Source organism: Pelophylax lessonae, assembly GCF_965119305.1.
Source record: "Pelophylax lessonae genome assembly, chromosome: 2".
In the NCBI taxonomy this organism is placed as follows: Eukaryota; Metazoa; Chordata; class Amphibia; order Anura; family Ranidae; genus Pelophylax; species Pelophylax lessonae.
Genome location: NC_138769.1, coordinates 177233935 through 177258143, shown reverse-complemented (window position 1 = coordinate 177258143; position 24209 = coordinate 177233935). Strand labels below are relative to the sequence as shown.

General features: G+C 47.5%; 1 protein-coding gene across 1 annotated transcript in view; it reads right to left on the bottom strand.

Moving 5' to 3' along the window:
- POLA1 (DNA polymerase alpha 1, catalytic subunit) overlaps window positions 1-24209 on the bottom strand; it is a 1022539-nt gene that overhangs the window by 868871 nt on the left and 129459 nt on the right. The window contains exons 11-12 of the mRNA XM_082247055.1: window positions 3322-3434; window positions 815-931 (exon numbers count right to left, since the gene is read on the bottom strand). Of these exons, the coding sequence (XP_082103181.1) occupies window positions 815-931; window positions 3322-3434 (230 nt within the window). The remainder of the gene's footprint in view (window positions 1-814; window positions 932-3321; window positions 3435-24209) is intronic.

Sequence of the window (24209 nt, the reverse complement as noted above, 5' to 3'; positions counted from 1 at the left end):
TATGTTAGATGATTACAGTCACACACACCTACACAGGTTGAACTGGATGGACTATTGTCTTTATTCAACCTCACCTACTATGTAACTATGTAACCCTGTTATCCCCAGGAGTGGGCCCACATCTCCCCCTCAAAGATCTGTTTCAGGGACACGGGGGGCGTTGCATCACTCACCATACCATGGAACGGATGGGCTCCGCTTCGAAGCAGCTCGCCTCCCACCTTGAGTGGGGGTGCTGTCAACCAAAAGAGGTACGCTGCGCGACTCAGGGCGTTTCAGGACGATGCGTCCCGGCGAGCCATCCACTCGCAGGCTCGTCCCCATCCACCGGGGCTCCGTTGTGGCGAGGCCTGGGCAGACCACAACCTGCTCACACTCGTTGGCCAGGCTGGGAGACCATAAGGATCTAGATTATCCAGTGCGAAACCTCAGCCCAGGTGTCGCTTGTAGTTCACCAGGAGGATCCCCCTGATACTAGCTAGCGATAGTGAGTAAAGATAAATGAACAAACATTCTTAAAAAAGAAAAACTGAGACCGGAGTCCCAGCGGGAAACATAGGTCCTACTCCTTCACTAGGCAACAAGAAACTGATTTGAGAGCACAGTGTCGAATAAAACATTTTCACTGCCTAGTCTACTCCTGTAAATGGCACATAACCCAATAGTGAAGAAGCATTGAGAGCTGCGCCTGTCAAAGGACGATAGAGAAAGGTCAAATTTGAAAATGTACTGCAGCCTTTAGAAAGCTATCTCCAATGTAGAATTATACAGAACCAAAACACACGAACAGCATAGGATAACCAAAACCACCAACCTTAGACTTGAATTTCATTATCCTATATTTTTCTGAAATGCGATCATTGAATTCTTGGTACACATTCATCATGGTCACTGCAACACCAGTGTCTTTTCCTGATGGCAACTGGATTCTCTAGAAAAAGAAAAAATTTTTAATATATATATATATATATATATATATATATATATATATATATATATAAAGGGATAGACCGATTATCGGAACTGGCCGATATTGCCGATATTTTTGTGACATCATTCTGCCTTCTTAGACCGCCTCCCTCGCCTTGGACAGCCTCGTCTGGAATCTGGACTAGTCTCGCTGGAGTGTATCACAGCCATACACCCACTCGTAGCAACCCCGTGCCACCCAGTTACCTACATCCACAGGCCCTGCACCAGCCAGCCACCCACAGACAGGCCCTGCACCAGCCAGCCACCCACAGACAGGCCCTGCACCAGCCAGCCACCCACAGACAGGCCCTGCACCAGCCAGCCACCCCCCACAGGGTGCCAGCCAGCCGCCCACCACAGGGTGCCAGCCAGCCACCACAGGGTGCCAGCCAGCTATTAAGCATTAACCACTTCTCCGGGTTGGACGTCATAGGACATCGTAGGGTTTAAGTGGGGATATCTGTATGATGCCTGCAGCTATCATTTTTTCCTCAGGCGATTCCCTACACTTTTACCTGAACTGCCGCTTGATCTTTCTTACAGGCAGCGGGAGGGGACAAAAAATAAAAATTAAAATAGAACGTGTAAAAATAAGAAAAAAAAAAATTAAAGTGCCCCCGTCCCAGTTAGCTTGCACGCAGAAGCAACATGCGTACGTCGCGGCCACATATGTAAACGACGTTCAATCCATACATGTGAGGTATTGCCGCGAACATTAGAGCGAGAGCAACAATTCTAGCCCAAGACCTCCACTGTAACTCTAAACTGGTAACCTGTAAAAAAAATTTTTAAAGCGTTGCCTATAGAGATTTGCAAGTACTGAAGTTTGGCGTCATTCCACGAGTGTGCGCAATTTTAAAAGCATGACATGTTAGGTATCCATTTACTCGGCGTAACATCATCTTTCACATTATACAAAAAATTGGGCTAACTTTAGCGTTTGGTTTTTTTTAAAGTCATAAACCAGTTTTTTTTCCAAAAGCAAAAAACGCGTTTGAAAAATTTCAGCGCAAATACCGTGTGCCATAAAAAGTTGCAATTACCGCCATTTTATTCTCTAGGGTCTCTGCTAAAAAAAACAGAATGTTTAGGGATTCCGAGAAATTTTCTAGCAAAATAAAGCGGGAGTGCCAGAAATCGCCTGTTATTGAAGTGGTTAAACAAAAATTAACATGTTCAGTACCAGATTTGTGTCAAAAATTGTCTATTTTTCAAAACTTTAAATGTACAAAATATCGGCCCATATCGATACCTTGTGACCAAAATATCGGTATCGGCCCTAAAAAAAACATTGGTCTATCCCTAATATGCTTAATTAGCTGTTGTGGAGGGCAGAGGTGACATCAGGCGTCTAATAGAACCCTGTCCCTGCCATGCTGTTAAATTCGATTACCTGTGATGCCATTTCAACCGTTGCTCATGGACAATTTTGAATACAAAAGATTTTCGCCATTCCACGTGGGCGTGCAAGACTTTAAGGCTTGACATGTTTGGTATACGCCAAGAATTGGTGTCTACTTTATATATGAAAAAAAAAGTACACCAATTCATGGTAAAACCCCATGGTAGGGACAAATTTTTTACCAGCCCCTTAACTGCAGACAGCAGCCAGGAGTGGTACATTTGAGTGAAGCCATGGCAACGGTGTAAAACCCAAGCGATTTTCTGGCATCTAGGGTGTTAAAACAGGTGGTGAGTCAGCAATACTATGCCTCCTCACCGCCTGTACTGTCTGTAGAGCAATACAAACGTAGATCACTCTTCAGACAGCAAAACGGGTGTAAATGAGCATCAACAGGCATCACAGTAATCAACATTTCCCCAAAAAAAAAAAAAACTGTACAATTTAAAGGTTTACCGGAAGCACTTCAAGCTCAACACCAGTATAATCAATGATGCCCATTCACACTTTGAGCGTAGTGTCACACAAAGCTTGTCGCTCGAAAAAGGACATGAGCTTCTTGCCCACGTTGTGGCCCCAAAATGCTTTAATAAAATAAATATGCCCAAGTCTGAAAACATGCACCTATACAAACACTCAAAAAACCCACTCAAACACAATCAAAGAGGCGTAGCTCATGTTTAAAATGGGGCCCTAAAATAAGAGTCAGCTCCCCATTAAGATCCATGATTAACTTTCCCAAACTGGAGCCGATAGGTGCTTTAACGGCTTCAAGAAAGCTGCTTGAAGCTTGCCAAAAGCTTTCCTATACACGTTGTACACATATACACATATGTGAGCAAGGCCTTAAAAAGTCACAGGATTTCTCAAATCTCCTAGAGATTTTTAACAGTCTGCAAAAAAAAAAAAAAAATAAAACACCTAAAACCGTCAAGAGGGGAGCTTACCGTTTCACGTGGTAGAAGGTAAATGGTTCGCTCAATGTTTTTCACACTAACACAGCAACTGACAAATGCTTCTGCTGACTCGATCCAAACTTTTCCGAACAAATAAACAACGCCTATAAAATGGCAAATGGAAAAAAGAAAAAAGTACAGTAAGATTGCTTTTACAAGAAAATCCATTACAAATCAAAAATGACCCATCCAACAACAATATAATTCAGGTGGCAAAGATGGCTACTTAGGACAAAATGGCTTCAAAACATTAATCTCTTGTCTCCATCTTATTTCTTTCATGTTCATGCAACTTGGCAAAAGCTAAAAATATATTTAATGGGCTGCAATATTCTGCAACAAAAAATCCTCTCCTTGGAGGATGAGGAACCCTGTCTGGATATCGTGACCACAAGACATATCTTAAGGAAAATCCCTGATGAAAATTGCAGACGCCGAAATATAGACTTAACTCTAAGCTTACCAAAACTTTTACTAACTCCTGATTGGTCAAATAATATATCTTAATACAACCTACTTTTCATACGTCATATGCTATATTTAATCTCCAACGCGGAATAAAATTTAGATCACTTTGAATCAACCACTGAGTCTTGTCTGATCTCTATGTAGCTACACATCTCTGATTTGGTATCACTGACTAATAGGTTTCAGGTATCTGTACCTGACAGGAAAAGATTCCACAACAAACTATAAAAAACACACTTAAAGAATCTCCTGTGGGGGGGGGCGTGTCCGACTTCCGGTATGTGAGGAGCGTTTTTAGGCAGCTCCGCCGCCACTGAATAACACAATCCTGCAACATCCGCACTCCTACAGACCTCGCTCCATCACCTGACGATTTCTGGAAGCCTCCTGACCCCCACGGACATGGTGAAGTACGGTAGGGATGTCCCGCCATCCCTGGCGAGCCACGGCTCCGGTTCCCCCGGACAGGCCCAAGATGGCACCCGCCTCAAATAGCCCGCTCTTGCCCTGACCGGAGGATGTGGGGGAAGGCCAGCGTTGCAGCCCGCAATCAGCGCCAGGGGGGTGGACGGGGACCCGCCACCTGCGCGGCTGGCAGGACCTACCATGTTGCAGATCATGGATGCCATTAAGGGATGCCAGGCCTCACTGACCTCTCACATAGACGCCCTGCGGGTGGATTTCTCCCTCCTCAAACATGATGTGCACAAGGTAAGGCAGAGGGTCTCGGTGGCGGAACAAAGGTTCAGCTCGGTGGAGGATGATGTTTTCCCTCTCCCCGCAGCCCTCAGGGATATACAGGCAGAACAGAGGATGCAGGTAGCGAAGCTAGGGGATATGGAGGATTGCCTACGCCGCAATAACCTTCGTTTTTTTGGGGTTCCCTGAAGGGGCAGAAGGAGGACAGGCAGGGGACTTTCTCCTGGACTGGATGCGCAAATCCCTGAGTCCGGACACTTTTACCCCCCTCTTTGCTATTGAGAGGCCCCACCGAGTCCCCTCTCGTGCTCTCATCCCAGGGGCTAGGCCCAGACCATTGTTGGCACGCATTCTACATTTCAAAAGACAGGGATGCTGCCTTGAGGAAAGCCAGGGAATTGCTGGATCTCCGTTTTAATAACATTACCATCTTCCGATTTCTCTGCCACAACGCAGAAACAATGGGCTGCGAATTTGAGCGTGAAAAAGCGACTAAGGGACAGACACCTTCCTTATAGCATACTCTATCATGCAAAACTCAAAGTGGTGTACAAAAGTAAATGCATTTTTTCCTGGATCCTGCGGATGCTGATCAATGGCTGGACTCCCTGTGCAGAGCCCGAGTCCCTGTCTCCTGACGTGCTGATAAAGTGATTTTGTTCATCTGCCCGTCCATTGACTTGACAGACCGTGTCCTGGCTGGGTACTTCTCGTGGCAATCTATTTGGAGGGCCCTTCTTGGCTGCATGGATGATTTGTCCCCCCTTTTCAACGCCCTTTTCTCCTGTCACCCTGTTTCGAAGGTGGGCCTGGAGGCTTCCTATGGTTCAATTACTCCTGTAGCCCGGATGATTCATATATGCGGTAGACGTTGTGGCCCCGGAGGTCCACATGAACAATGCAGATATCCGTTTTTCCCCTATGGTTCTACTCCTCGCTTAGTTTGGGGCTGAGGCGTGTGGCAGTTGGGGTTGCGAGCAGGGTGGGGGGTATGGGGTTAATGTTGGGGATTGTTTTCCGACCTATGTACTTTTATGTTTTTTCTCTTATCCCTTTTTTGGGACTGGTGCTGCTTTTGGACTGTTTTTTCCCCCCGTGCCAGCTAGGGGGACTGTCTCCTATAGAGTCAGGGCAATGAGGTTACCATCACTACGATGGCAGTGGAAACTTTAACAATCTTGTCCTGGAACGTTAGGGCCTTAATGACAGAGTTAATGACAGGGCTCTGGTGTTTAACTACATTCAGAAATACAAGCCTCACATTATTTTCTTACAGGAGACTCATTTAACAGGTTCCAGAACTCTAGCTCTGAAGAGGGCCTTTATTGCGCACAATTTTCACTAAACCTTTTCCATCCATGCTAGGGGAGTGAAAATTTTGATTGCGCGCTCTATTAGCTGCACGGTTAAACACGTGGTTACTCATATGTATGCTAGATATGCAATAGTACTCCTGCAGATTGATAATGCGGTATATACATTTGTGTCTATTTATGTACCTCCTCCGTTCACCTTGGCCTTCTGGGACACTGATGTCCCAGCTTCTCCAAGTGGCGCAGGGGCCGGTTTTGATGGCAGGGGATTTCAACTCTGTTATCCCCTGCACTGGATAGGTGTCCGCGAGAGAACTTGTCTTCTTCCTCACTGGCGGCCTCACTGGCCAGATACAACCTGGTGGACTGCGGACGTTGGAAGTACCCGGACAGTAGGGAATATTCTTGTTCTCATAAAACTGTCTAGAATTGATACGAGTTTCACATCTCCGGATTTGCCTTTCCTCAGCTCGGGGATTCAAGACATGGCGGCTCAGTCCCCTCTGGCTGTCAGAGTAAATTTTTTTTCAATATTACGGCCAAAGAGGTCGCCCACTTCTGGCAGGTTAATCCGGAGACAGCCTCTGGGGCCATCGTGTGGGATGCCTTTAAGGCCACTATGAGGGGAGCAGTAGCGGGGGTGATTCACCAACTGAGGGAAGATAGGGCGTGGAGGGTGGAGTCTCTACATTCGACAGCGACTACAGCAGAATTGGAATATATTAGGAATCCTTCCTCCTCCAACTATTCCCTGTGGCGCGATAGTGCCCCGGCAATTAGACTTGGTGCTCCTGGAAAAAAAACTCAGAAAAATTAGCTTTACCAAAAACAGAGGTTATTTGAATATGGTGACAAGAATAGTAAAATATTGGCGTTCCTGTCTCGCTCTGAACACCCGGTCACGGCTGTCTCTGAAAATTATGATGAGAGATCTCGCCCATGTACTACAAGAGAGGATATCAAGGCGGCCTGTCTTCTTTTTTCAATCCTTGTACACATATCAGGTTTCCTATACCCTGAATGAGCTGGATGCATATTTACAACAACAAGTCCCGCTAGATACGCTCGATGACGCTGATAGGTTAGCCTTGGAATCACCCATCTCCACTGAGGAGATTGCAGCAGCGATGACCTCCTTCGCTGCTAATAAGACGCCAGGTTTGGATGGCTTTCCAATTGAGTGGTATCGAGCCTACTCAGAACTTCTCACCCCGCGCCTGTTGGCCATGTATACTGAAGCTTTTGATAGTGGGGTGCTTCCGACCTCTCTTCGGGAGGCCCTCATAGTTTTAATTCCCAAGCCGAACAAGGAGCCCAGATATTGTGAATCTTATCGTCCTATTTACTTAATTAATGTGGATGTTACGATTTTGGCTAAGGTCTTATCCCGCAGAGTGAATTCCATCATTTCTAAAATCATCCACCTGGATCAGATGGGATTTATCCCAGGATGCTCTACGGCAATAAACCTGCGCCAGCTATACATGAATCTTCAAGTCCCTACGGAGGCTCCGAACAGCAGGGTGGTGGTGGTTTTTGGATACTCATAAGGCATTTGACTCAGTGGAATGGCCCTACCTGCTTTCGGTCCTTGCACGGCTGGGTTTCGGGCCAAAGTTTATTAGATGGGTTGGACTACTGTATGACTCTCCGATGGCTAGAATTTGTGTTAATAGCAGTATCACTGAGCCCTTTTCTGTGTGTCGTGGTACCAGACAGGGGTGCCCTTTGTCGCCCCTGTTTGCCATGGCCATAGAACCATTGGCGGCCCAGCCCTACTTAGGAGGGACGAGAGAATACAAGGTTGTAGGGTGGGTGACTTGGTAGAGAAAACGTCCCCTATATGCTGATGACATGCTTCTTTATTTGGCAGATCACGAGCAGTCGTTGACGGTGGCCTAGGAGGTGACTGAAACCTTTGGGAGATATTCTGGGTTTAAAGTTAACTGGAATAAGTCGGTGGTCTTTCCTTTTAACCCTACCCGGTCATCTAACAGTTATTCCACATGTGCTTCAAGTGGTTCCCAAATTTAAGTACCTGGGGGTGACGGTTTAACAACCTATACAAGCTTATGTAGATATTACTCCGTTGATACAGAGACTTAAGTTGACTGTCAACCTGAGTCAAGTTGCCTCTCAAACTGATGGGGAGAATTAATATTTTTAAAATGATATATTTACCCTGTTTCCTATATCTTTTTTGGCAAGCCCCGGTGTATCTCCCTAAATCACTTTTTAGAGCTAGCGAGACTATACTCACGTCCTTTATTTGAGGAGGGAAGCCGGCCAGGATTTCCCTGCATACCTTGAAGCTCCCTACCACGGCGGGGGGTCTGGCGGTCCCTGACCTCCAAGCCTACTATCTAGCATCCCAATCGACCCATGTTCATGCCTGGTTCTTCCCTGACCTCCCGAATGCGGCGGTTACTACTTCGGCAGCAGTGATGGGATCCGATGAGGCCCTCCTGAATTCCCTGTATAGGAAAGGTCCATACCCCTCGGGGATCTTGAGGCTCTCACATAAAATTACTCATATTTGTAATAAACGCCTGGGGGGAATCCTGTGGACTGCTGGAGTTGTATAAATTATCGGATCCTCGGAGATGGGCAAGCTTTGACTTGAAATATGCACATCAGCTGTTTGAGGACCATGCGTTCAATTCCTTTTCGGTCCCTCGACTGGAACTAGGTGTACCCTCTACCTGCTGGTTTCTTTATTGGCAACTTCGGCATGCGGTGGCAGCTCAATTTGGCCTTACAGGGGTGCACTTGGCGACAGCAAGACTGGAGAGGGAACTTATGGATGCTGATGATGGGAAACTTATTTCTAAATATTATTCTTTGCTCCTGATGGATCAGGAGAATAAACTGCCAAACTTAAAGACCGTTGGTGTTCAGAGCTGCCACAGTTGGGAGGAGGAAGCCTGGGACGAGCTGCTTGAGTCCCAGTTTGCTGGGATTATAGCGGCCGGTGACAGAGTGATACAACTTAATTACTTGCACAGGATTTATTATACTCAGCATAGATTACACCACATGGGTAAGCTTTCCTCTGCGGAATGTCATAGGTGTCAGGCACCCAAAAGGTGATTTTTTTCATATGGTTTGGGCATGCCCCAGGATCCATAACTTCTGGAGGGGGGTGTGTCGACTCATGGAAGAAAATCTGGCTCTTCCGAATGTCTGCACTCCTGACAGGTGCCTACTCAGGAACCTGGCTGATGAAGACCTTCGGCAGTCTCAAAAGGTGTTATCCGTATCCTATTCTTTTATGCTAAAGATGATTGCACTGCAGTGGAAGAGTCCTGATTTCCCCCCTCTGTGGGGGCTTGGGTTTCTCTCGTTATTAAAAACTTGCCTCTCTACAAGCTTACGTATTTGGCTACGGGTTGCCTGAAAAAATTTGATAAAATATGGCTGGTCTGGATAGACTCGGTCTCAGGAACCCTGGAGGTGTAGGAGGGTTCTAGATTGAGGGGGAAAATCCTGAGCATTAATGTGGGTACCCTTACGAATCCTGCTTGACACTCCGGGATGCTTGCAAAGGGGCGGTTGCCTCTCGACTCATGGATATGGCTTGGCCCCACTTTAAAAAAAAAAAAATGTTCTTCTCGGTTTGTGTTCTTAGTACAGTACCAGTGCTCAACTTAAGATTCTGTTTACACGAAGGCTGGATAGTTTGGGAGGGGGGGGGGGGGGTTCAGTTTCTAATGCAGTTTTGAGATGGTTTATTATGCTTGAATTTACTTACTGATGGCTGATTGGTCATTATGCATGCAACTCCTTTTATATTCACTGTTTTGTAACTGCCTTGTTGCCATTGTTTTTTGGCTGTTGTATGTATTCATTTGTATTAATAAAATACCTTTTAAAAAAAAAAATAAAAAATCTCCTGTGAAACGTCACTGCCATTAAAAGCAGAAAATAAAAATGGATTTTTGACTTACAGTAAAATCCTTTTCTCTTAAGTTAAGACGGGCGCAGTCTCTGATCCATACCAGTAGAGTTATACTGCCCCCTATAGGAGTAGGACACTAGGCAGAAAAAAAGTTCTGGCTACGCCTATGGGCAGTCGCAGGGGGTATACCCTCTCTCTTCCTGCATAGAATGTCAGTTTTGTATCAAAGCAGTGCCTGAGAACATAACCCAACTCAAATAGAGGGACGGGTACTGCGTCCGTCAATGAACTTAAGAGAAAAGGATTTTACGCTAAGTCAAAAATCCAGTTTTCTCTATCGTTCATTGACGGATGCAGTCTCTGATGCATATCAATAGAGACGTCCCAAAGCAGTGCCATAAAATGAGGGGTGGGAACAGCAGAAAAATAATTCTCCAAGGCTAAAAACCATAGCCAACCAGGCAACATAGGACTCATCAGAACAACAGATGATGCCCTCCTGACACAAACCGTAAATGCCCTCAAGGAAAGCCGAAAAGCCCCCTAAACAGTAGCCTGCAAAACTTTGCAGCCAAAAGAGGCATCTGCAGATGCCAGCACATCCACCTTATAAAATTTGGTAAAGGTGTGAACAGACGACCAGGTAGCTTCCTTGCAAACCTGAAGCACAGATGCCGGATGGTCAAAAGCCCAGGAAGCACTAAGCGCCCGAGTAGAATGCGCCTTAACAGGCAAAGGAGGAACCTGACACTTAATTGAATAAGCCTGCACCACTGTCTGTCTGATCCATCTGGATATAGTCGCTACAGACGCAGGCAGCCCTTTCTTAGGGCCATTCGTGAGAACAAAGAGCGAATCTGACTTGCGAAATCTGACTTTGCGAAAAGAGTCAGTAGTCCCCAAGTACACCCTGATTGCGCGCAAACCACATCCAGAGTAATGCAGTGCAAACTCCTTAGAATGTTTTGGCAAAGAGGGTAACAAGATGGCCTCATTTAAGTGAAAACTGTACACTACCTTCGGAAGGAAAGACGGATCCGGACGAGGTACCACTTCATCCCTGTGAACCAACAGGTAGGGAGGACAGGACAAGGCCACCAGTTCCGACACCCTGCACGCAGAAGTGATAGCCAACAAAAAGGCCACCTTCTGGGATAAGGTAAGGGGAATCTCCCGAATACTTTCTAAGGGAGGTTTCTGGAGAACCGACAGCACCAAATTAAGGTCCCAAGGTGGCAACGGAGGTCGTACTGGAGTTAACAAGTGTCGCACCCCCGTGATAACGTTACGCACCAGGGAATGGGTGGCCAATGGCCTTTGAAAGAAAATCACCAAGGCCGAGACCTAACCCTTGATCGTACTCAAGCCCAGCTTTTGATCAATTCCCTGTTGAAAGAAAGCCAAGATCTGAGCCACCGAGTAAGAGCGAGGGGGAACCCCAGGAGACTCACACCAATATACGATTTCCACATACGATGATAAATCTTCCTAGAAGTCGCTTTCTTCACCTTTAACAGAGTGGGAATCACTCTGGAAGATTGACCTCTTGAAACAGTAGATCCTCCCTAAGAGAAAGTCTCCAAGGAGCGTCTGCGACTAGCCTGACCAGGTCGATGTACCAAGCTCAGCAAGGCCAGCATGGAGCCACAAGAATGACCGGAATCTCTACCACCTTGATTGGCAGCAATTTGGGAGAAGGAAAGGCATACATCAGCTGATACTAACCCCACGGGGCCACCAGCGCTTCTGCCAGAGGGTCCCGGGGGCGGGCCACAAACCTCTGTACTTTTCTGCTGACCCGAGATGCCAACAGATCTACATCTGGAGTGCCCCAACGAAGGCACAACTGCCGGAACACTTACGGATGGAGGAGACCATTCCCCCACATCCAAGGCCTGTCGACTGAGGTAATCCACCTGCCAATTTTTCACTCCTGGAATGTGAACAGCAAGGAAAGCTGGAACAAAGCATTCCACCCAGTGAAGGATGCCTGCCACTTCCAAGGCCGCAAGGACACTAATGGTGCCCCCTTGTTGATTGACATAAGCCACGGCCGTGGCATTGTTCGACTGAATGCGGACTGGACAACCATGCAGGTACTCGGTCTAGTGTACTAGGCAAAGCCAGACCGCTCTCGGCTCCAGAACATTAATCGGTATAACCTGGACTCTTCCAGGGACCAGACTCCTTGAGCAGACAACCTGCCGAGAAAGGGAGGAAGGATTTCCCTTAGGTGAGCATCTGGGACCGAAGCAACCAGATCAGGCACCCCTTAGTCACCTGGCTCAGCTGGATCTGAATGTGCAGGAAATTTGGATTCTTGTTCAATTTGAGAACGATTTACGTCTGGAGAATCCTCGTGTGGAATTGAACAAAGGGGACCGCCTCAAAGGACGACCCCATCAGTCCCAGAACTCTCATTAAAAGGGGGGACCATTTGCTGGACAGCAACAGCTGAACCGCAGTCTGGAGCTTTTGGAGTTTTTTTGGAGGAAGAAACACCCTGGGTGAGGGTGAGTTCAATGTCAGGCCCAGGTAGTCCAGTCTCATGGAAGGGACCAAGGACGACTTCTGAAGGTTCAGAATCCACCCGAACTCCTCCAGAGTTCTCATAGTGATTGCCAAATTTGTTCCCAGCACTGTAAGAGACTCCGTACGGAGAAGCAGATCGTCCAGGTAACCCAGGACCGATATCCCCCGCTGCCACAACAGTGCCAGGATCGGAGCAAACACCTTTGTGAAGACCCAAGGAGCAGAGGTGAAACCAAAGTCACGCCACAAACTGATAGTGATCCTCTCCCACGGCAAAACAGAGAAACGGTTGATGTCCTGCACAGATTGGGATGTGAAGGTAGGCATCTTTGATGTCTATGGAGGCCAGGAAAACCCCCTGAGCTAAGGAGACCACCACTTTGCGAACCGATTCCATCTTGAACTTTTGAACTCGCACAAGACAATTTAGTGCTTTCAGGTCCAGGATTGGGTGCACCTTGCCTTCCTTCCTGGGAACCGTGAACAGGTTTGAATAAAAGCCCTGAAAACGTTCCACACACGGAACCGCAACTATTACCCCCTGTTGCACCATGTCCTGTACTGCCCCAGAGAGCGCCAGCAAGCAATCCAGGGACAGTCGCACATTGGCAGGGAAAAACCTTACTGGAGGGACTGATCGAAACTCGATCTTGTAACCGGACCATATGACCTCTTGAACCCATTTGCCTGGTATCTGGGATAGCCACAGAACCAGGAACTGGCAAAGACATCCCCCCACCCCAGATATGGGTGAGGCGCACCTTCAGGCAGAGGAGGTCTTGTCCATAGGTCTGGAGAAACCAGACTTTTGTTTGCCAGACCAGAGTTGCTTGGAACAGCGCGAGGGAGTCTTGAAGGGCTTTGCCTTATCGACTGACCCTGAGGAAGGCTTGAGCTATAGAATCCTTCTCATATTACCAGAAATGGTGCCTACAAGGAAAAGCTTCCTTATGGAGGCTTCAAAGCATCCACTGAGAAACTCAAGGCTTTTCTGGTAACTGTAAGATGATAGAATACCCTAGAGAGGAACGAGAGCACCCACGCTTGCAATCCAGGTGTTCCAAAAACTATGAGAACCCCTGACAGCTGATCTAGCACATGGCTGCAGAGAATTCCTCTCGACAAAAAAAAAAAAAAAACTGGAGGATTGTGCCCCTGAGACAAAGGAAACACCAGATAAAAGGAAGGGATTCAGAGCTATTCTAACCCTTACAGCAGTTATAACCCAGAAAAGCAAATATATTGCAGCTTAACTTTTAGATCCGGTGGCTGCACTCATTTTCTTCTTTTAGGTTCTTAATTTCACCTGGTGATCTGGCCAGTAAGTATTTTTCAGCAGAACAAGCTGTCCTGCACATGTACCAGTTAGAGTGCCGAGACACTTAAGCAGGCAGGTGTGTTTCAAATGATCACCTTTTAATTATGTAAAACCTTTAACCCAAAAGACACAAAACTGTGGCTGGAACTTAATACAGTAGTAAACGTCTATTTAAAAAGAAAATCCTCCTTTAACCACTTCTGGACCGGAAGGATTTGCCTCCTTAATGACTGTGCCATTTTTGCGATACGGCACTGCGTTCCTTAACGGACAATTGCGTGGTCGTGCGACGTACCTAAATAAAAATGATGTCTTTTCCCAAAAATAAAAGCTTTCTTTTGGTATTTGATCACCTGTGCGATTTTTATTTTTTGCGCTATAAACCAAAAAAGAGCGACAATTCTTGAAAAAAATATATATTTTTTTTACTAGTAATGTCGGCGATCTGCAATCTTTAGCGGGACTGTGACATTGCGGTGGATTGATCAGACCCCTAACTGACATTTTTGACACTTTTGGGGGGACCAGTGACATTACTACAGTAATCAATGCTAAAAAATTTGATTTTTTACTTGCCGTAAAATCCATTTCTCTGAGTCTGACGGATGTAGCTGCTGCTTTAAATCATAGACGGATGGGTAATAAGCCCCTCCCACTAGGAGTAACCAGGTAGAGCCAAAGGCTTTGACACGCCCAGGGGGGCAGGGTCCCTGGGTTATTATCCCTGGCCTCACCGTTGCATCTTCAGTTTAGTTGCAAGCAGTGAAGAACCAAATCCTAACTCTTCAGAGAAAAGAGGGGTGGGATCTACGTCCATCGGTGAAGAAATGGATTTTACGGCAAGTAAAAAACCCCAATTATTTTCGTCCACCGACAGACGAAGCTGCTGCTTTAAATCATAGACGGATGGGACGTCCAAAAGCAGTAACCACTGAGGAGTGGGGAAAGGACAAGGACAAACTTAAAAGAATGCAATTCCCATGGCTAACATAGCCAACTATAAAACATGGAGCCCAACAAGCAACAACTGGGGCTCAATTGTAGCAAAACCATAAAGGAGAAGGAAAAGTAGACTGCTCAAGTGGCGGGTTGCAGAACATTGTGGCCAAAGGACGCATCCGAGGATGCTAACACATCCACTCTAAAACTTGGTGAACGTATGTACAGACGACCAAGTGGCCACCTTGCCAACCTGCATCACTGACACCTGATGGCAGAAAGCCCAAGAGGCACTCTACGCCCGCGTAGAGTGAGCCGTGACAGGGAAAGGAGGAACCTTGCCCTTAAGAGAATATGCCTTCACCACCATCTGTCTGATTAATTGAGAGATGGTCGCCGCAGACACAGCCTGACCCTTATGGGGTCCATCCATATTCACAGAGTCCGACTTACGAAAGGAATCAGTAGTCTCCAGATACCCCCGTATCACCCGTACCACATCCAAGCAATGCAGGGCAATTTCCTTAGGATGTGAAGGTTTCGGACAGAATGACGGAAGCACTATGTCTTCGTTCAGATGGAAGTCTGAAGCCACCTTAGGAAGAAACAACGGCTTAGGCTGTAACACTACCTTATCCCTGTGTATTACCAGATAAGGAGAGCGGCAAGATAACGCCACTAGTTCAGAAACCCTGTGCACAGAGGTGATAGCCACCAAAAAGGCAACATTCGAAAAGGCGAGCAAGGAAATGTGTCTTATGTTCTCGAAAGGAGATTTCTGCAGAACCGACAGAACCAAATTAAGGTCCCAAGTAGGTAACTAAGACCTCATGGGGGGAGTCAAATGGCGAACCCCCTGAATAAATGTACTAATCAAAGAGTGCGTAGCCCAAGGGCATTGGAAGTACACAGCCAAGGCAAAGATCTGACACTTAAGTGCCCAACTCTAAATGTTGGTCAACCCCTTTCTGTATAAAGGTCAGGATCCTGCTGATAGCTAAGGCTCTAGGATACAGCTTCAGTGATTAGCACCAAGCAATGTACGCTTTCCACGTACGATGATAAATCTTCAGAGAAGTGGACTTCCTAGCCTTGAGTAAGGTAGGGGGATCACAGAATCGGACAGACCCGTCCTTTAAAACCTTGCTCTCAACAGCCAAGCCGTTAAAGCCAGCGACTGTAAAGCAGGATGGAAAATCGGACCCAGAGATAGAACATCTTCCCGCAGAGGAAGTATCCACAGGGAGTCCTTGGATCTCCGACTCTAATGAATCAGACTATCCAGGGATAGAGGATCCTTGTCCCATTTGACAAGGATCTCCTGTTGCAAAAGTCTTGTGTTGGCCTGAGCATATGGTACGGCCTCGAAGGAGGACACCATCAGGCCCAGCATCTGCATAGATGACCTGAGAGACACCAGGTCGCAAGCCAGCAGCGACAGAATCGCTTACCTTAACTTCTATAACTTCACAGGAGGTAGAAATACCTTGGCCGAAGCTGAATCTAGGATCATCCTTGGATACTCCAGTCTGGTTGTTGGAACCAGGGCAGATTTCTGAAGGTTGAGATTCCAACCAAACTGCTTCAGAGTGTGAATGGTCACCTCCAAATCCCGTTCCAATGTCAGAGACGAGTCCGCTCGGAGAAGATCGTCCAGATACCCAAGAATCGCTATTCCTCTCTGTCGTAGCAGAGCCAGGATAGGGGCTAACACCTTGGTGAAGACCCTGGGAGCAGAGGCGAGACCAAACGATAACACCACAAATTGAAAATGGTCCTTGCCCACCGTGAAGCGGAGGAATCGATGACCGTGGCAAATAAGGACATGGATATAGTCATCCTTGATATCGATCGAGGCCAGCAGGCCCCCCTGATGCAAGAACGCCACCACTGACCGCATTTTGCACTCCCATGCAAAATCTCTGGATGCGCACAAAGCGGTTCAGATTTTTGAGGTCCAAGATTGGACGCAATTTGCCCTCCTTCCGTGGAACGGTAAACATGTTCGAATAGAATCCTCACAAGCATTCCTGACGAGGAACTGGTACAATCACGCTTTGTGACAGCATATACCGATTCGCTTCCTGCAGCCCCGCAAGGCTGTCTGGGGACAGCTGAAGATTGGAGGGAAAAAAAAATCTGTCTGGCGGACGGGAACTAAACTATCTTGTACCCGAACTGAATTACCTCGTGGACCCACCTGTCGTGTAACAGTGCGGTCCAAGGATCCGGGAAGAAACAGACGTCCCCCCACCCCTGAAGTGGGTGGGGGCGCCCCTTCAGGCAGAAGGGGTCTGCTTGGAGGTGCTGGGGGCAGAGGATTTTGGCTTAACAGCCCACCATTTCCTGGCTCCTTTTCCACCTGAAGCCAGTTTGGTTTTCTGCGACACGGTCGCACGAAAAAGACGCTTCTGGGCCGCAGAGGAAGGACCTCGCTTACGCGAAGGAAACTTACCCTTAGTCGGGTGAGGAAGGAGTATGCCCTTTCCCCCAGTGACCGTCTTGATCAAGTCATCAAAGGAGGAACCAAAAAGGCAATCACCATGAAAGGGAATGTAGCAGTATTTCCAGCATCAGTGCTGGATATGGGTCTGCCATGGTTACCGTTAACACCAACAGTACATTTAAGCTTGCTGACCAAGTGTGAATACTGAGACAATGACCATTCAGGCATCTTTGGTTTTTTGTTTTATTTTAGGAACTTGGATGGGAGAAGAGAATGAGTGGGATACTCCTCTGGCTCAACTAGTTACAAGAATGGGACAACTGAAAAAAAATGCCTTCTAGCGCTGACTTGACACCGGCTGACCAACGCTTACTGGCGCTTGTGTACACTGACTTGCTGTCACTGAACTGAAACTGACTTCTGACACTTGTTAGCTCAAAAGTCCTTTTTCACTGCTTCCTCCAGTCCTCCCTGACTGAGGTAGCCACTCGCCATACTGCTGCAACACCTAACACTTAAGGGCCCAACCGCTGGCACCCCCTTTACTCTTTAGGGTTAACTCTGGCACCCCCTTTACTGTCACAGGTGCCCGGCTAGCTAGCTTCCCGGATCCCTCTGACCTTCTCCGGAGTGGTCCCCTCTACTAGGCAAACCCCAGGGGAAGTTTGCAGTACTCACGACTCACGAATGCTTTCCTGAAACTCGTCCCACAACAGCTCCGCTGGTCCTCAGCACACTGGATCTGTTTCTGCAGGTCAGCCCTGTATCCACTCAGGCAAGCCGCCTGGGATACCCGCTTCCTCTTGACAGGAGGAGAGACAGCCGCCACCTCCCTCCTGGGACTATGCGTCCTGCCAAAGACCATTGGACATGCGTGCCCCACAGACTTATACCCCCTCCCAGAATGTTGTGCAGCAGAATCTGCCCTTCCAGGATGGATACAAGCCCTGGTGTGCCATTGGCCAGGTTTCCTCCAATGCCCAAAGAGCTCTCATTGGGATACAATGAAATGTAGAAAATCCGCGCTTAGGATAATTTTAGATTTCTAATATTTGATATTGGCTGCAGCCTACCTTTATACTATATTCCCTAGAAATATAGTGAGATTGAAGGAAAAAAGGAAGGTGTATGGCGCTGCCAAAATGTGCTGATGGTTCCGTATGTCCAACAAAGATGCTAAATGTATATACGATATCAATCACCACTATGAATAATAAATTAGTAAAGTGTCAGGTGCATCATGTGCGTGTCACAAATAGATATGTGCAATAATATAGGGGATCCAACTCTGTGAAGAATAAATATTTGTGCTAAAACCGTGAAGAAAAAATGTGTACAAAATAAGTGTAAATTGGTATATATATAAATTGATAAGAAGAGATAAATAAAGTGTATGAAATGTAAAAAAATATATAAAAACAGTTGGATGCACTTAAATAAGCTGTGAATATCTACAACCTTATAATTATACAGTACAAAGCATCAGGTATGGCATAAATAAAGTGGACGATGGATGTGTAAATATTATGGCAGCAATAGTCCAAGTATAAATAAGTCCGTAATAACTAAGAACCCTAAAAAGGAGGACAGTCCCACAATGGTAAAAAAACTTTTCCTAAATTAAGGGGCAAAAAGTGACTTGAGTGCAGGTGCTCTAATGATGAATATTTGGAGGTGCTCAGGTATTTGGTGACCATTCAGTGCTCCCCGCACCTCTTGGACCGCACTCACCAGAGCTATGTACCCCTGCAGGGGTATCAGGCCTTGGAACTATAATCCTGGGTCTCCTCCACTGGCCGTCAAAGTGATTAGGTGATCCAAATATCTGCCCGAATCTTGCAAACCAGGCTCCTTGGTATTAGGGTCCAGAGGTGTACCGATATATGGGGTAAGAAGGCTCACATAGAGTAGTACCGCTTTTAAAATGCTTTATTAGAATTAAAAAATAGGTACTCACAAACGAAAAAAGGGTATTAGCATGAAAGAACAGCAGTAATAGCGCACTTCCGGGACGCCGTGCGTTCCACAGGGCGGATGTGCGTTCCACTTGGGCTGATGTGGCGCAATGACGCTCTACGTACGTTTCGTCGTGATGAAGTCTTCAGGAGTCTCATTGGGATACAGTGGGGAGACTCCCCAGCACAACGGGCACACCTGGGAGCACATGTCAGCCTAACTGAACAATATGGCCCTGCTGTTAAGCAGGTAAGACCCCACTATAATTTACCTAGCACCTACCTTGAGGGTGCTACAGGAAGATCCCGACCAGGACTTTATCCAGATTGCACGTCTGATGAGCACACTTACCACTGACACTCTGGCCGCGAGCAGAAGAACTTCAGGGTTAGCATCGCATACAAATTGCAGAGTCTGCGATAATTGGTCAGCGAGTTCCAGGGCAGATGACGGTAACAGGGTTACCGTAAGTGCCTCTCTCAGAGCCTTTACCCAAACAGTCTAGAGACTAGATTGGTAGTCAGGGCAGGACCGAGAATAGATCCCTCTACCGTATACAGGTGTCGGGATAAGACCTCCATACGTCTGTCAACCAGATCATGGAGATATGAGGATTCTGCCACCAGTAAAACCGTGGCCTTGTGAATACCAAATATCTGGGGGGTCCACCTGAGGGGGAACCGTCCATTTGCATAAGATCTCTCCCTTAAACGGGTAGCGTCTAGCCAAACGTTTGGGAATTGCAAGCTTGCGATTAGGTCGCCGCCATTGTTCCTCCACCAAGGCGGACAAGACTTCAGAAGAAAAAACCTTGGCCGATTTCTTTGCCCTGAGGGATCAAAAGGATACCAAGGCTCCTTGCAATTTAGAAATCGCATCCATGGTTTTTAGGGTGTCCCTCACTGAGGCTATCAAAGCATCTACTAGCGCATTTTCCTGTGCCAAGGCAGGTGTGGAAACATCCTTCCGCATCAGAAAAGTCTGAATGCAGGGACGCATCCTCCAAAAGGGGGCCTGCATCGCAAGCGACCATATCGGCCTCAGAATCTGAGGTGAGACAGGCAAGGGCCAAGGGCGTTTCTTAGTAAATGCTACCGCAATAACTTTATCCATTTTTCTGGACAGGTCTTGCATCACAGACAGTCACATCATGAGCATCAGAAGCGGGCCCCAACGATACATCGGGGGTCTCGGACAAACTTGGGAAATCCATGTTAGACATATGGGCAAACAGTAGGATTGCACAGTAAGAATGTAAAGAGCAGACAGGGAAACGGGGAAATACCGGAACCTGCACCGCAAGAGGTTAAACAGAAGCTTCTCCTGAAACCGGAGCAATGGCATAAGAGGGAGCAATCCGCGCCCAATCGCCAAATATTAATGCCCCTGAGGCTAAGTGAGGTTACAAAGGCACCACAGGTCCCAGCAAGTCCGCGGCTACTGGCGTGCACTGCGCCTTTAAGAGGGGATCACGATGCACGCATCGCTACTCCAGGGGATAATCCTAAGCCCCCTAAAGGCCTGAAAACCCTCTGATGATGAAAAGGTGAAGGCCAGAGTAATTAAACTCCTTTAAAGTAGTTACCACATGGAGAACACAGCAAGGTCCATCAGCAGCATGGAGTAGAAGGAAACGCCCCCGCCCACAAGAGCCAAAAGCTCCTGTGCCGTTTTGTCTCGGGCTCAAGCAATATGGCCACTGGCATTACAGTGATAGGGATACCCAGGCAGGCTGCTAAGGCCTATTAAGGCTGCAGGCCAGGGGAAAATTGGCGGATTCATGCCGAGTAGCACGTGACCTCGGGCCTAGTAACAGGCTGTGGTCATCACGGCGGATGAACCCCCCCCCCACAAGTTAGTGGTATGAGGCGCAACCATGTACCCCCCTCCGAGGCCTGCCCACTGTCCACTACCCGGTATAGCACCTGAGGCGACTTACATAGGGGACCCCCACTAAAAGGGTCCCGGGGGTCCGGAGCCCAGGGTAGGGAGAGGTTTGGGTAGGAGGAGTAGGTGTAGGACGATTCTCCTGAGCTCGAGTGCAATATAATGGAGGGAAGAGAAAAGCTTCCTACGGACTTGGATGGGTATGACTTATGGTCTTGCTGCCCCCTCAGGATCAAGGGTATCCAAAACAAACTGGAAGACAACATCAAAGAGAGGGGTGCACCGACCTAGTGCATTACTACTACTAACATTAAAATATTAAAACATATAAATTATACTCACAAAGCAGGTGTGAATATAACACACACATCTACATGTTTAACATGGAATCTCCAAGGTAGCCAAGGCACTGCGTGATGCTCGATGGCATGCAGTGTACCGCATGAAACTGCTAAGACTAGGCTGACGCGTTTCAAGGGTGAGCCCCCTTCCTCAGAGCCATAAAATGCTGCTGAACCACACACTGCACTGACAGGGGGCTAAATAAAGGCCACCCACTCCTGTCCTGCCCCACAAGGTGCAAGGGTCGACAGGCGGGGGATGGTAGGGGCATCCACCAATACCCAACATCCACCCAACCCCCCAACTGTACCAGGTTGTGGCAGCAGCACTTGTACTAAGCAGCTTGTGAAACACTTAATTTAAGAAATTCAAATGCAAAGGATAAACGTGGAAAAAAAAAAATTCATATGCACAACCATATAGATATGCATGCTTCCTAACCTCCTCAGGACAATAGGAATATCAAATAGGCCCTTTTAACTGATAATGTGCATTTACAGAGAAAGACCCGTAAGGGACAAGGGCATTCCAAAATTAAGATGCGATTCCCAATCGCATTGCAACTGTACGCTTTTGTGGCGTGCATACTGTGCCCTGGAGCTGTTTTTGGCCACCTTCCTTTGTCCCCCTTTTTGGTTTTTTTCGTGTCTGTTCATTTTCCCTGTGTGACTTTACAGTGGGATGTGTCCCCCAGTAGTGGTGTGCTATGCACATGCGTGATATATATGTGCATATCTATGGTGGGGTCCCCATTCTGGGCGCGCCTGGTCACCTAATATTAGTCTGTCTCATTTCAACAACTGTGCCTGGTCACTTATTACCAATATTAGTATTGCCTTTATTTTAATTAGTTACCATTTCGTTTTTACATTGGTGTGTGTGTGTTGCCCAGGTTACGGTGTCCATCTCGCCGCTTGGGCGGGTTCAAGCGGCAGCCTGTGACGCTGTGGTTAGGATCAGCCCACAGTGTCAGCTGCTTTGCAATGCAGAATGATTCCGGAGGAGACTGCGCATAATGCGAGCGGTCCCCCGGAAGTTACGTGGCATGCGGTGGGAACGCATCCACTCGTACTTCTGGTTTACCGATTCCAGCCGGCGTGCGTATCAATTGACAGCATGGCCGACAGGGCTTGTGAGGGATACCTGCCATCCAGCTCCCCCTCTCCCTACATCTCGTTTAAATGATGGAGGACAACTTCATCACAAAAAGGAACCTATTGAAAGTTTAGAGGCTTATGATCTGAAGGCCAGTATACACCGTGTATAGACACATCCACATACCTATTCATATGTGAACAATCAAGAGTACTGCTGCAATGCGATTGGGAATCGCATCTGAATATTGGAATGGCCTTGTCCCTTACGGGTCTTTCTCTGTAAACGCACATGTTATCGCTCAGTCCCGAGAAGGTTAGGAAGAATGCATATCTATATGGTTGTGCATATGAAAATGTTTTATTCATGTTTTTATCTTTTGCATTTGCTGGTATTGGTGGATGCCCCTACCATCCCCTGCCTGTCGACCCTTGCCCCTTGTGGGGTGGGACACGAGAGGGTGGAGCCAGCCTCCATTTAGCCCAGTCAGTGCAGTGTGTGGTTCAGCAGCATTTGGTAGCTCTGAGGAAGGGGGCTCGCAGTTGAAACGCATCAGCCTAGCCATAGCAGTTTCATGTGGTACACTGCATGCCATCCAGCATCATGCAGTGCCTTGGCTACCTTGGAGATTCCATGTTGAACACGTAGATGCGTGTTATATTCACACCTGCTTTGTGAGCATAATTTAGATGTTTTACTATTTTAATAAAGGTTTTTAGTGATAATGCACTAGGTCGGTGCGCCCCTCTCTTTGTGGTTGTCTTTAGGAGGGGAAGGTCCCAGGTGACCCCTCATAGTGGAGGAGGGTGGTAGAAGGTATGGGTACCCGTGGGTCCTACTCACCTATGGAGGAGCCCACGTCCGCTCCAGACCCGCTAACAAGACGGGGGGACTGTACTTACAGGACCATGCTGCTGAGGGTGGGCGTCCATCCTGACACACTGCCACTGCAGTGCAGTGAGGGCGCTGTCGGCCAAGGGGCATGCTGTGACGCTGGCATGCCAGGTGTGTGCATCCCGGCGGAGTGTTTAACCCGCAGGCCAGTCCCAGTCCATGGGACTATAGTCGCTATGGGGACCCAGTGCGGAGCTATGGTCTGCAAGCGCTCGCTGGCACAAACTGGGAGACCGTAAAACTCTCATATAGCCAGTCCAAAACCCAGCCGGCATTCCATAGGAACTGGAGTCAGCTGCAACAAAAAATAAAATAAAAAAAGGTTCCCTTTAAGACGTTTAAAACCGAGCTAGGACAAAAAGGTCCCAGCAGGGAGCTGTTTGGCCACTCCTAAGACCAGGCAGCTAAAACTGAAGATGCAACGGTGAGGCCAGGGGTAATAACCCAAGGACCCCGCCCCCTGGACATGTCAAAGCCTTTGGCTCTACCTGGTCACTGCTACTGTGAGGGGCTTATTACCCATCCGTCTATGGTTTAAAGCAGCAGCTATGTCCGTCGGTGGACGAAAGAGAAAAATGCACGGTTACTGTAATAATGACACTGCCAGGGAAGGGGTTAACCCAGTGGTGATCAAAGGGTTAAGTGTAAGCCTAGGGGAGTGTTTTCTAACTGTATGGGGGAGGGATTTGTGAAATGAACACCCAGACCTGTACTCCTAAATAGAAGGATCACATTTTCAGAGAGAACAGTCTGTTGTGTTTACAACAGCTGACCACAGTTCTCTCTCAGCGGGGAGCGATCGCGGGTGGCCGGCAGCAATCGGTTCCGCCGGTCCCGTGGATCGGCATCCCCGCTACCTAGTGGGGACCATTCCTTTGAACTGGCACGTTGATTCGTGCAGCCGAGCCAGCCGGCCACAGTATATCTGCGGCGGCCAGACGGCAAGCGGTTAAGGTAATATGCTAGTATGCAACACATACTAGCACATTAAAAAGGACTTACCTTGAAACATAGTTACATAGTTAGTCAGGTTGAACAAAGACATACGTTCATCTGGTTCAACCAACAAAAAAAAAAAAAAAAAAAACACAA